The 12,828-nt window shown below is 47.4% G+C and overlaps 1 protein-coding gene across 10 annotated transcripts in view; it reads right to left on the bottom strand.

Moving 5' to 3' along the window:
• Nucleotides 1-12,828, bottom strand: part of FOXN3 (forkhead box N3) — a 392,452-nt gene that overhangs the window by 161,632 nt on the left and 217,992 nt on the right. For all 10 annotated transcript variants that reach the window (XM_042990324.1, XM_042990323.1, XM_042990331.1 and 7 more), the window contains one exon: nucleotides 3,419-3,555. In XM_042990324.1, the coding sequence (XP_042846258.1) occupies nucleotides 3,419-3,555 (137 nt within the window). The remainder of the gene's footprint in view (nucleotides 1-3,418; nucleotides 3,556-12,828) is intronic.

Below are 12,828 nucleotides of genomic sequence, written 5' to 3' on the forward strand. Positions count from 1 at the left end.
ATTCTCTCTCTCCCTCTCTCTGCCCCTCCTCTGCTCATGCTCACTTGCTCTCTCTCTCTCTCTCTCTCTCTCTCTCTCTCAAAATAAATAAATAACTTTAAACAGGGGGTAGGGGGTATCTGGACACAGCACACCAGGAGAACACCACATGAAATAAAGGCAGAGATCAAAGTGAAGCTTCTATAACCCAAGGAAGGCCAAAGAAGGCCAACCAGCGCCACCAGATGCCAGGAAAGACGCTTGGAACAGATTCTCTCTCACAGCCTCACAAGGAATTAACCCTGCTGACACCTTTTTAATTTTTTCAATGTTCATTCATTTACTTTTGAGAGAAAGAGAGTGAGCACGAGCAGAGGTGGGGCAGAGAGAGAGGGGGGGAGAGAGAGAATCTCCTGGGTTGACAGCACAGAGCACGACACGGGGCTCGATCCCCACAGACCGTGAGATCATGACCTGAGCCAAAACCAAGAGTTGGACGGACGCTTCACCGACTGAGCCACGCAGGCGCCCCAACCCTGCTGACATCTTGATCTCTGACTTCCAGCCTCCAGAACTAGGAGAACATAAATTTCTGTTGTTTAAGTCACTCGACTCTTTGCCCCAGCAGCCCCAGCAGACTAATAGAAGGGCCGATGTCACCGAGCTCTGCATTTCAATCAAAAACAGTTTACGATTGTGGCATCCAAAGAAGCAGGTACAGAGGACCAGCCTAACACACATCCAAAAGGGTATCCTGGAAAACGGAGGCCTGAGTCTACGAGCTACAATATTGATTATCTCTCGTATTTGGCCATGAATGATGGTGTGGGGCAGTCTTTTCAGATAGCTTTTCTTCCCGGCAGTCTTCAGCCACCTGCAGCTCGGTTTCGAGTTGCCGCCGTGCCAAGCACACGTGCAAATGCTAGCAATAACCACCCATCCGGTCTAATCACCATCTTCAGGGTGCTAAGTACCAGCTCCGTGAGAGCCAAGCACTTCCCAGGTGCCCCACACTGCAGTTCTGCGAGGGGCTGGCAAGGGATTCCCCGCATCACAGCAGACCTGCCAGATAAAATCACGCTGGCATTTCTGGTCCCTGTTTAATGACGTGCTTTGTCCCCCTTCCATCTTCCCTAAGTCACATCAACAAGTGGCCCAATGGCTTAGGATTGAACTGAATACCCCTTCGGTGTAAGCTATACAAACATTGTACAGTCATCCAGTACTGAGGATGTTTAGTACAAATTCACACACTAGAGGAGATGGGAGCAAAACCTAAGCCGTGAGATGAAGGGCAAGTGACTTGTCCTCAGACTTAAGACACGGACGAGGCAGTCTAGATAGAATCTGATTCACCATCTCACTCCACCTCCGGTGACCTTTATGGAGGTGACATCTGAGTGCCCGCATGGGTGGATGCAGAAACTTTAACTTCAGTCACCTGGGAGAAAAGGAACCGGAGGGGACAGAACAGGATCTGGAGTATTCGATCGGAAATTATTTTCATTACAAAAGCTCTGGTTTGTCCGCATTGTTATGCCTATATTAAAAAATCAAATGAAGTCATTAAGCTTAGGCCAGCTCAGAAAGCCTCTGCCTGAGTATGCAGTCCCTACGGCTCTACCATAATCCTTCAAATTATTAAATAATTACTGCGTTTCCCTTGGGGTCACATTTGGCAACAAAATACTGTCTAAATGAACCAGTGATATGACCCAGTGAGTAACACTTACGTTCTTAACTTCCTAGGAACAAAAGGATATGAAATACTTCCCAGATACACACTGGGGAGGAGAGTCAAGGGTGCTCTGTGGGGTCAGGAGGGTGGGAGGGAGGAGGAGGAGAATGACAAAGGAACGTGAGAATCTAAGGGAAATTCCAGAAAGTATCGTCGCGTCCCCCACCAACCTCGGATATCAGCAATTCTCCGATCCCGGTTCCCTTCCATTTCAGGAGTAGCTACAGCCACGAGGAAAAAAACCAAACATATGGCTCTGTCCTTCTGGACATTTCTACAATGTTGGCTGGGTTGCTTCGGAAAATCCCATTTTATCTCCTACAGCTATATGACCTCAAGTTGTCATTTCCAATAAAGTATGCTTGCACTGATTTTTATGAACACGGACAAAAGCCGCTACAACCTTTTCGTCCCCCCCACCAAATCTTTCAAACCAACTGTAGTTGCTATGTAGGGTTATTTGTTCCTAAGGCAACAGCGTATATCTAAGTACTAATGGCCTGTCCTTTTGCCAGGCAACAAACAGCCTTGTGATGCAACTGCACCTGTCTCGGCTACGCGTTACTATGGAGATGCTCCAGTTGCTATGGCTACCATCACGCTAATCGCCTAGCAAAGGCAGACATACAGCAGTCTTCTCGGAGAGCCCAGCTGTTCCTCCGCGTCTCTTGCTGAAGACTGATTGTCTGGGGCCTGTGATGGAATGCTTCTCAACTAAGATGCACAAGAACTTCATTAATGCGGTTTCAGAGGATCACTTTGTGCTCCCCTCTGCACAGCAAACACCAGACTAGGGAGAGAATCTGCAAAACAAGTGGACTATAAAACTACTGAGATCTACGAACCCACGCCATCCCTCATTGACATAAACTTGTAGTCCAAGGATAATTTCTCTCAACCGGGTGGTTACAGCAGAAGCACTTCTTTACGTGAAAGGAAAAAAATTTTTTGGCAGGAGTGAGGGATGTATTTCCAACCCAAGCACTATGTGATAGCAAATCTATGGTAAAATTTGTATCTGGTATGTGGCTATTTTTTTGGAATCTGCCATTAACACCCCCCCCCCCCTTTTTTAAGTGACAAGCTTCCTATCCTCCCTTCCAATTACATTTGTGTAAAAATGGCACCCATGACCTCACTGTCTCAAAACAAATGGGCATGGCAGGGGGAACAAAAGTCTCCATTGTTCTCTGCGATTCTCCTTGAAGAGGCAAACACCAAGTAACCACAACAAAATGATCCCTCTGGAGCACCGTCTACATGGAGACCAGGAATGACAACAATCAACGAGTCCTTCAGTGAATACCTGTAGACGCTTTCGGTCGGCTGCTGGGAAGACGGAATCCCTTACCTGGCTCGTTCCCGTACGTCTATCCCAACAAACTGTGACACACTGAGATGTTAAAGCTGTCAACTTTTCTTTGTAAATGTTTCTACCCAGGAAGACAGTATCTCACCCACCAAGAAGCCTTCTGAGCGCATTCCTCCGAAGCAGCAGAAGCGGGAAGGTTTGCAGGAAATACAACAATGGGTATGCCTCCAGTAATATTTTATTCCTTTCTCCTTTATCTACAGTTATTTTTCATATTGTACAGTCTATTGAATTAGGTTCAGTGCCTGTCTCGGCCAAAATAATGCAACTTCAGTAAACCAAAAAAACCAAAAAACCAAAAACCAAAAAAACCCCTCTGGATTGCTTACCTTTGATACGCCTGAGGAGAGGCAGGGGGTGTATTGAACACGTGTGAGTATGGGTGGTAAGGTGTCTTTTTCAAAGCCTGAATTAGATTTTGTCTATACTCTGGGTCTATGCACCACAAGGACCCTTTCCCAATGCTCTGCAAAGAAAATGAAAACATAAAAATGATTAATAGAAGAAACACCCGGGATTCGGCAGCAAGTAGATGAATCGCAATTACCACAGTTACTTATTTTTAAGAGCCTCTCGCTTATTTTTTGGCGTTTGCTAGCCAGAAATACGGAATGTCGTCCCCTGACAATGCAGCACCATAAAACGCACTTCAGCCTTACCTGGATTAAGTCTGACAGACGAAATGAACATGTTATTACCAGGTGGTGCTGATACAATAATATTGTAATTTTCCTACCCTGCCGGCCCCCAAACGCAGACTCCTTTATTATTTCTCAGTGTCAACTCCGAAGGACGTGTGTATTCTCTTCTAGAAAATGAGTTTTAGATTTGTCAGATTTCAAATGTGGAAAGCAAAGGAGGGCTGGGTACCTCAAAACTCCCATCTCCGCTGTAAAAAAAAATGCGAGGGTTATGTTTTTGAGCCATATTATTTCGGTACCACTTCACAAAAAAAAAAACCAGAAAAGGAATCGACTTGTTTTTTTCCTACTTACATAAGAATGACATTTAAGCTTCCAATGGAATTCTGTAATTACCTTCCCCAAGAAACAAAAGAACTCAGGCAGCAGCAGTTAAACCTAAGCCAGAAGCCAGTAGCTATTTTCCGGATGCCTCAGTTCATAGACCTAAAGGAGTCGAATCTTTAGAAGTCCAACTTTAGAATGCAAATTTTCTAAAACTGGTTCCATGGAAAGACTCGCTCTGAGGCCCGCTTTCGGTCTGTGGACAGCATTTTTATTAAGAAAGAAAAGTCAAGTCCATCCTGAGAGGCCCACTGAACTGGCAGTGTGCCGACAGGCAGTCACTACTCCAACTGTATGCTTTCAAAAGTGACCGAATGTACCCAAGCGGTTTGATAAGGTCGTTTGTAAATATTTACTGATTTGGAGAGAAAAGAAGTCAAATTACATAAACCCGCGCCCACCCCATGCTTGCAGCCAAGGGACTGACTCTCTTATTTTCAGAACTATTGTACTACAGGAACATTCAGAAAGCAAACAATAAAACTGTTTAACTATTAGAGGGGGGCAAATCTCCAAGAAAATCCCTTACAAGGAAAACAAAAATTAAGTTATTCCTAAAAACCTTTTTTTTTCCTAATTTTTTTTTTTAATTTATTTTTGAGACAGAGAGAGAAAGAGCATGAGCAGGGAAGGGACAGAGAAAGAGAGGGAGACACAGAAGCCCAAGCAGGCTCCAGGCTCCGAGCTGTCAGCACAGAACCCGACACGGGGCTTGAACGCATGAACCGTGAGGTCATGACCTGAGCCAAAGTCGGATGCCCAACCGACTGAGCCACCCAGGCGCCCCTATTCCTAAAATCTTTAAAGAGGCTTTTAAAAATTTATATTTCAGTCATGAGTTCAGCAAGTAGTTTACTCACAAACTTATTCGCAGAACCCATTAGAATTCTTTACTATCACAACATCAGTGAGCAGTGGATCTGGAATTAACTCTTTCTGGTGCCTTATGAACAGAGAATTGCTCAAAGCCAAGAAGAGAAGGGGGGCTGGAGCCTCTGGTCACCCCACCCTCCACGCCCAGGGTGCAGGCCTGAGCCCAAACACGGGTCCCGGTCAGGCCGACCAGCCTAAGCTGAACACCAACGTTCCAGTTTCACCATCTGGAGGTCTAAAGACATGAAAAATGTCAACTTTGAAAAATCCAACGTCCTTAAGTGGCCTTTCCTTTCATGTGTACATTTTCAAACCCGGAACAGTTTAGGGGCATGGATGAGACTTTCCCGGTAAAGCAGGCAGGCCACCAAATGAGCTGCCAGGTTGGAAAAGAGATGCAAAGCACTCTTTCTAGAAGAGGGAGGGGCAGACCGGTAACTACCAAATTTGGATGACATGAAACAAACCAAAAGCTAGTATCTCCTGGGCAGATGGGGGTCCTGGCCTGATTCCATTGGAGCCCCATGCAGTGAGCCCTGCAAGGCCCCTAACCAGCAACCTGGGGAGGCCAGGACCCTCGTGCAACCCAAACATTCCCGCAACGAGATCATCTCTGTTCTGGGAACCTAACTGCTTTTGTTTTCATCAAGGTGGCTCTCAGGGTGGGGCCGTCTATTCTTACAGGGAATAAAATTATGACAAAGAAATGAAGGACAACTGGCCCTCTTGGGCAAATAACAATAAGCCAAGAATGTGGTTTCTCCTAACCCTGACCTAAGTTATCTTTTTTATTACACTACATTACTATTTACCAACTACAGGGAAAAAACCCACAGGTGCCAGGAAGGGGGAGGTTGCAAGGTAAGTGATCCAGGTGCAAGAAGCAGGGGGAGGTACAGTCAGAACTAGGAATTCTGGGGCCAGAGAGACGCTTCCTGTGTGGTCCTGGGAAAATCAGGGTCCCCAGAAAGTCTCGGCTTCCTCCTTGGCAAAACAAAGACCCCCTCCGCCAGGGATGGGTGTGAGGGCCAGCAATGGCATGATGTAAACACCTGTTAACAGGTGCCTAGAGGTACTCAATAATGGTGGATGACGTCACGAATGTCTCCTTTCTGACAGAATAAAGGGAACAAGGCTGGCTCTCCAATGCCTTTTGCTAAATCAAATCTGATTTTCCCAAAGCCGACCCTCATAAAAGCAGCACCAAGTTCCAAGTGGCAGTGGAAGGAGCCGCCAGCAGATTCACTGTTGGTCCGGGCTCAGCAAACCCACCCAGAAGAGCTCTTCTGCTTTCTACGATGCTCCCTTTATTTCCATCCGTGCCCCCACCTGCCTTCTATGCACCACCTGTTCTATGTACTCGCTACCGTAACTCCTCCCATGCTCAGAAAGCCAATTCTGACTCACAGGAGCCTAGCTGCTAGAAGTTTTCTTTTACCCGGGTCTTAAGGGGTGACCACCAAGCCCAGGCTTAATTTCAAGCTGGTCGGCACATATTTGCAACGTTCATTCACTGCAGACGGTTGCCCAGGCTTTGGGTCATAATGATTCCTCCCTCGATCAGTTCTGCATTTCACTGGGAGAGAGACGTGGGATGGCTGATTGGTTTTCACAGACCAGACGTGAATGTCAGTATCTCGTACTTAGAATTTCCAAAGGGAGAAAAACAAACAACAAAAAAAGCATCTTTGGGACACACCCATGGGGACACTCATCTGTCTACTCCAATGACTGTAGAGCTCGAAAGGAACAGAAAGTGTCTGGCATTGCATCTCGTGCAAATATCCTCCTTGGTCTCACGTAACAGTTCAGAAGAGTAAAAAGGGTGACTTGAAAAAAATTTTAATGGAAATATGCACACAGAGAAATACTCAAGTTTCTTAGGCCAGGAAAAATTACATTTAATGCCCCTAACAGGGGAAAGGCAGCTGAAATTTGATCATAGCTGTATAATACATTTAGAGTCAGGGCTTTTACAGAAATTTCTGCATCCTCTCTGAAGAATAGGGATTTTTTTTTTTTTTTTTTTTTTACTGTGACAACTGTGGGAGCCATGCATCAATTAGGGTTAAGGAATTCTAAATAATAAGAAAGATCTTCATTCAGAGACACATTTTTGTGTATATGCGTTCTTTAAGATGACATTTATATACCTACGTGTATATAGAGAGGAAAATGTCTCCGAATGAAGATCTTTCATACACACACATATATAGCTCGAAAAAAACTAACGTGAAAAAGTAGAGGGAAAAAAAAATAAATTGAGTAAGAAGATACGGATGAGGCCAAGTTTTGTTTTTTAATTAAAAAGCACCTGGAGAATAATAGACATCTCCCTGTTAGCAATAAAAAACACATCAGTACCCAAGAAGAAAAAAAAGACAAGAGCCTGTATCGTAGAAAGAACTGATTAGTTAGAAAGGTTAAAAAAGAGAGAGAGAGATAAGAACAACTAAATTAAGTCTTAAATCTAACTTCTAAAGATAACATTTTCTCCGAGATGTCTCTAGCAGCTCGTGAATCTGTCCCCCGCCCCCATCCCCACCCACCCCCGCTACAGTAATTTGGACTTGCACACAGCACTTGTCTGTCTGTCTGCCTTACATACGGGTCTTCATCTGTGGGCTCTGCACTAGGTTGTGAATCCCTGAGGATAAGTACCAAATTTTAAAGATTATTTTCAAACTGTGGGCTGTCACATTAATGGGTCCTGAAATCGACGTAACAGGTCACCACCAGCATTGTGTTAATGGAACAGAACAGAACCAAACAGATCAGACTAGAAAACATGTGTAGCAAAGTGGTATTTTGTGAAATGGGCATGTGTCTATGCATGGAACATAACAGATCACAAGGTAACATACACTTCTTACTTGGATTCTGGGTCAAAGAAGTATGGTCAACACTGGTCTAGGACAACAATTCCCCCCCCCTCCCCCCCTTCCCGCCCCACGCGCCCCTGCCCCCTTCTCATTATTTCTGAGGGATAAAGCCCGCTTCCAGCAGTAATGCAGGACTCTCTCATGACAGCCAATGCAGAGGAGAGGAGCCGTCCTTGGGAAAGGGAGATCATAAGGCGGGAGCCATGTCAATTTGGAGCAGGGAGCTGGACAGGTGTTCTTGGTGCATTTGAAATGATTCTTCTAGATGTTTCTGATACGCCATTTCCGAGGGTGTTTCCACCACCACCTACCCTTGTTGATTCCCTCCTCCATACGGCACCCACTCCACGCCAGGTGCCATGGGGGTCACACTAGTGACTACACACAATGCAAAAAGGTGCTACTCTCTTGATGCTTGGATTCAAGTATGACAGCAAGTAAGTAAGTGAAGAGATAAATAAGCAAGATCATACAGACAGACCGTAATGCCTGCCGTGAAGGAAATAACGAGCAATGGGTTCGAAGACTGGAACTTGCCGCCATAGGAAGAATAAATGGGTTGGAAGGTCTGTTAGGAGCTGATGCCACAGCCTGGGCCTGAAGTGGCCAGGTGGCAGCTGAGGAGGAGGAGGAAGAAGGACAGCTTCAGGATGTATTCTGGAGAACCACCTGGTCCTGGCAACGGATTAGAAGTGGCAGGTAAAGAAGAAAGAAGAAGAATGGTTCAGTTTGTGCAACGAATTGGGTCAAAGATTGGGAGGGGGGAAATCTGGTGCTCATCTGAACATATAACTTTTGACCTGCCTATGAATTAAGAACAGCCGATCGCGGTACTTGAATGACGTTGCTGGACACCCATTACCTCTCTTCCCTCTGTTGTAGACCCACTGACCATCCCCACCCCACCCCCCCCCACCCCCCGTTTATAGCAAAAGCTCAGTGATGTAGAAAGGTAGATCTACGGTGGGCTGCCTTTCAAGGTTTAACATCAACTGATTTTCTACAGCTGATTCTTCTACAGCAGGGGCCGGTCAGAGGAAATGTGTTAGTCGTTGAAGGCCACGCGGTCTCTGTTGCAACTACCCTGCCGTTGTCCAACAAAAGCAACCACAGACTGTGGCAACCGCAGATGTGGCTGTGCTTCCGTAAGACTTGATTTATAAAGACACAACCCGCCGTTGCCCCTGTCCCACCGCTCCTATACTCGAACCCAGGGCTCAGACTCTAAACTCCTGTAGCTGTGGGAACCGAACACCAGGTGAGGAGTCTTCAGGGGCTAGGAGAGGTGGGCTGGTGCTGTGGGATTGGGGAGGGGGAAGTCAAGTGCTTGAAGGCAGGAAAGGGGGTCACGCGGAGGGCGGGGGAGGAGGAGGTGCAGATGGGCTAAGTCAGCCCGTCGCGACACGAATACAACTCGTTGAGCCGGCACAGCTCAGCTCCCTCTGATTCTCTGGGTCTCAGTTTCTCCTCTTTAAAGTAGATGGTCAGACTCAATCATCCCACAGGCTCATACCCTTATGCTGTGAGAATGTGTTGCTACAGTCTCGTTAGTGGATCCGGGCCTTCATCTCTCTGTCTCCTTCCTGGCGTTTTACTCACTTGTAGCTTTTATAAACGGGGAGCCCCCAGAGTTGACATTTGTCACCCAGTTGCCATTCTAACCCAACATGAACAAAGTTGTCCTGGGATCTGGAAGGCGGGCTTAAAAATCGTCTGGAAACAGCTCCTGCTGTATGTAGCCTCCCCAGAGCTGGTCCCAGGGCACAAGAATGTTTCCACCCCTCACCCCCCCACCCCTGCCACTCCTCCTCTACTCTGGAGCTGACTCCTGTGCAGGCTCCTCGGGGACAGGCTGGCATAAAGGAAGAAGGGAGAGAAAGGAGGGGGAGGCTAGTGGAGGGGCCAGCAGGTGCTGCTACTCTCCTGGTTGCAAGTTCCCTCCTTCCCCACAAAAGCCATCCTCGGCCCCTAGACAAGGCCGAATCCAGACTTGAACAGGTCACAAACCCGGCCCAACTTCCCTGGGCCTAATCAAAGAATCCCCCTTGGGCCCTTGGCTCTCATTCTGAAGCAGGTCATTTGACACTTGGGATCATGACACACCATGATATAAAGGCAGGGTCCACTTTTTAGGGTGCAGGACCCCCCCCCCGCCAGAGGAAGACAAACAATAAACAACTCTGAAAGACTGCGTAAGCTAACCCAAGGGCTACAGGACAACAGAGGAGAAAGAGGAGCCCCCCCCACACAGTCCTAGGTCAGCCCCTCCCGCAGACCCACTCAAGTGCACAACACACACACACACACACACACACACACACACACACACACACAGTCCTCGACCAGCCCCTCCTGCAGACCCACTCAATGCTCACACCCCCTGTGCAGGGCAGCCCCCCAGCAGAACACGCAGCCTCAGAGACGGTTCTCACCTTCCCACCAAGCCCCCTACACAGTCTCTCTCCCTTGCGTTCGCACTTCCTGGGCCTGTCGAGATGGTGAAAGACAAATACGCCCATGTGCCCATGAGAGGGGCCAGAAGCAATGCCAGGGCTTTCCTGGGGAGCATTCCAGAACGCATCCCACACGTGGCTCCGAATCAACTGAGGGATTGAACCTATACGGTTCTTGTCTACACTGCTACCCTGCTGTGTTACTGGATATAAACCACTTGTCCTCTCGGACTGGCAGCTTTTTCACCTCCACATTAGAGGTAATACTATCTTCTCCGAGTCACGTTGGGCCTAAATGTGGTCATGCGTAGAATGTACCTAACACTGTACCCAGTGCTTAAAAGCCAGTTAATCAATTCAATTCTCCTCTCTGTCAAAGGAAGTCACAGGAGAAGCCGGGTGATACTAAAAAAAGAGACAGAGAGAGAACAGAGAAAAGTTATGCTAACAGATGACCATGACCTCGTACCCCAGCAAAATGCTTGGCAAATGAGTGATTCGTAGAGGCCCTTTTTGTTCTAAAATTCTGTCATTTATAATCTAAAGACATCAAGGGGGGTTTTTAAATTTTAAAATACGAAGCAAATGATCTGAGGAACTAGCCCAGTACATGAAAGAGAGAGGCAGAAAGAGAAAGAACAAAACTAATCACGGAGAATTTTTATCCAGAGAGATGGCTGTTCATTTCCCACAACAAAACAGATCACTGCTCCAGAAGAAAGATTTTTTTTTTTAAACGTTTATTTATTTTTGAGACAGAGAGAGACAGAGCATGAACGGGGGAGGGGCAGAGAGAGAGGGAGACACAGAATCCGAAGCAGGCTCCAGGCTCTGAGCCATCAGCACAGAGCCCGACGCGGGGCTCGAACTCACAGAGCACGAGATCGTGACCCGAGCACGAGATCGTGACCTGAGCCACCCAGGCGCCCCAGGAAGAAAGATTTTAAAAAGAGAAGTCACATCAGACACTTGGATCTCCCTAACAACTTTGCAGCGTTGTCCTGGTTTAAATGCCCCACTGCGTTCTCCCCTCTCCCTCTCTCTCTCTTTTTTCCCCCCCCAAGGAAGAGGGATGAAAAAAGAGAAATTACACCCCTGGTCCAGACAGAAGTTTCTCTCAACCCACCCCCTGTGCCTCAGTCCTGCTCCACCCCAGGGTGGGGGGGAGCCCCTGCAGGCAGGGAGGGCAGACCCCGAGGCTTCGAGGACCGTCCCAGCCTACTGGCATCAGGAGCTGGAAACAGCGCCGCTGATGGTCACAGCCACCGAACGACGTGTCCTCTATGGAAGTCTCCCCCACTCCTGCAGCCGTCTTGCTATTATTTTACAGACGTGCTCCGAAAGCTACAAAGATGGAATCATGACAAAGAGGCCACTTGTGCAATACGCAGATACAGGAGCTGTGTGACGGTTGTTAAGGCCCCACGGCTCTGTCGGGAGCACGCTTCGGCCACCTCGGAACACCCCCTTCCTTCGTGAGCATCCACGGGCACGGGGCGAGGGAACACAGAAGGGACAGGTGGGCAAGGACCATTTTCAGACACATGGGAAATGTTTCGTCTGCAGTGGAGACGCTGGGCAGGCTCCGTGAATCGATCATTTCCTTGCATCAATAACACCTAAATAGAACCAAAAGAAACCCAACATGTGCCTTAAAACCAAATTAATCTCTAGGAAAAGCCAGGTGTGGGGAAGTGGGTGGGACCTGTGGAAGGAAGGCAGTCGGTTCACTAGAGGTTAGGAGGGCTTTGGTGTCATTTGCTCGGTCACTTGCTATCTGCGGGAGCGGCTTTCTTCTCTTGCCCTCCACCACCCATCAGTGCAGGTCAACTGGGGCGGGCTGAGGGCGAGCCCGAAGCACGCAACTCATGCAGGCTGCTGGAGCTGGGAAGTGGGTTGAAATGAGCTCTCTCTCGCACTGTCTACACTACTGCTTCCCAACTGCCAAAGGCAGGCGACGAGAGCTCAGTGCACCAACATCAATAACAAAATGATCAACAAACATCCAAAATATGTTTTCTGATAAATACTGTCAAACTCCACTTCCTTGGAGCTTCTAACAAGGAAAAGGGAACACGCACACCCACACAGACACACACGTTACCCCCCTCCTACTCCACATCGGAAGGCCAAAGCATTGGCATCTGTAAGATCACTGCTTTTATACAATTAAACCTTGGGTTCTTCCAAATTAGTTTTGCCAATCTGCCGTTTGGGGACCGTCCGCAAATAAGGGTTAAAGATTCTCCCCTATCTGAAGGACAGCATTACCTGGGCAGGCTGAGAAGGAAAACAGACACACAGAGAGGTTTAAAAAACTTTCAAACACTTGCAAAACAAAAGGGAAGTGTAAGAAGCTGGTTGTTTTATACACTTCTAATAATAGGCCACAGCACTTCAAAGAGCTGAATTCAAATGAATTCAAGATATTGTGTGACATCAATATATTATGTGGCCACACACACACACACACACACACACACACACACACACACACAAAGTATAT

The sequence above is a fragment of the Panthera tigris genome, chromosome B3 (assembly GCF_018350195.1).
Source record: "Panthera tigris isolate Pti1 chromosome B3, P.tigris_Pti1_mat1.1, whole genome shotgun sequence".
NCBI lineage: Eukaryota > Metazoa > Chordata > Mammalia > Carnivora > Felidae > Panthera > Panthera tigris.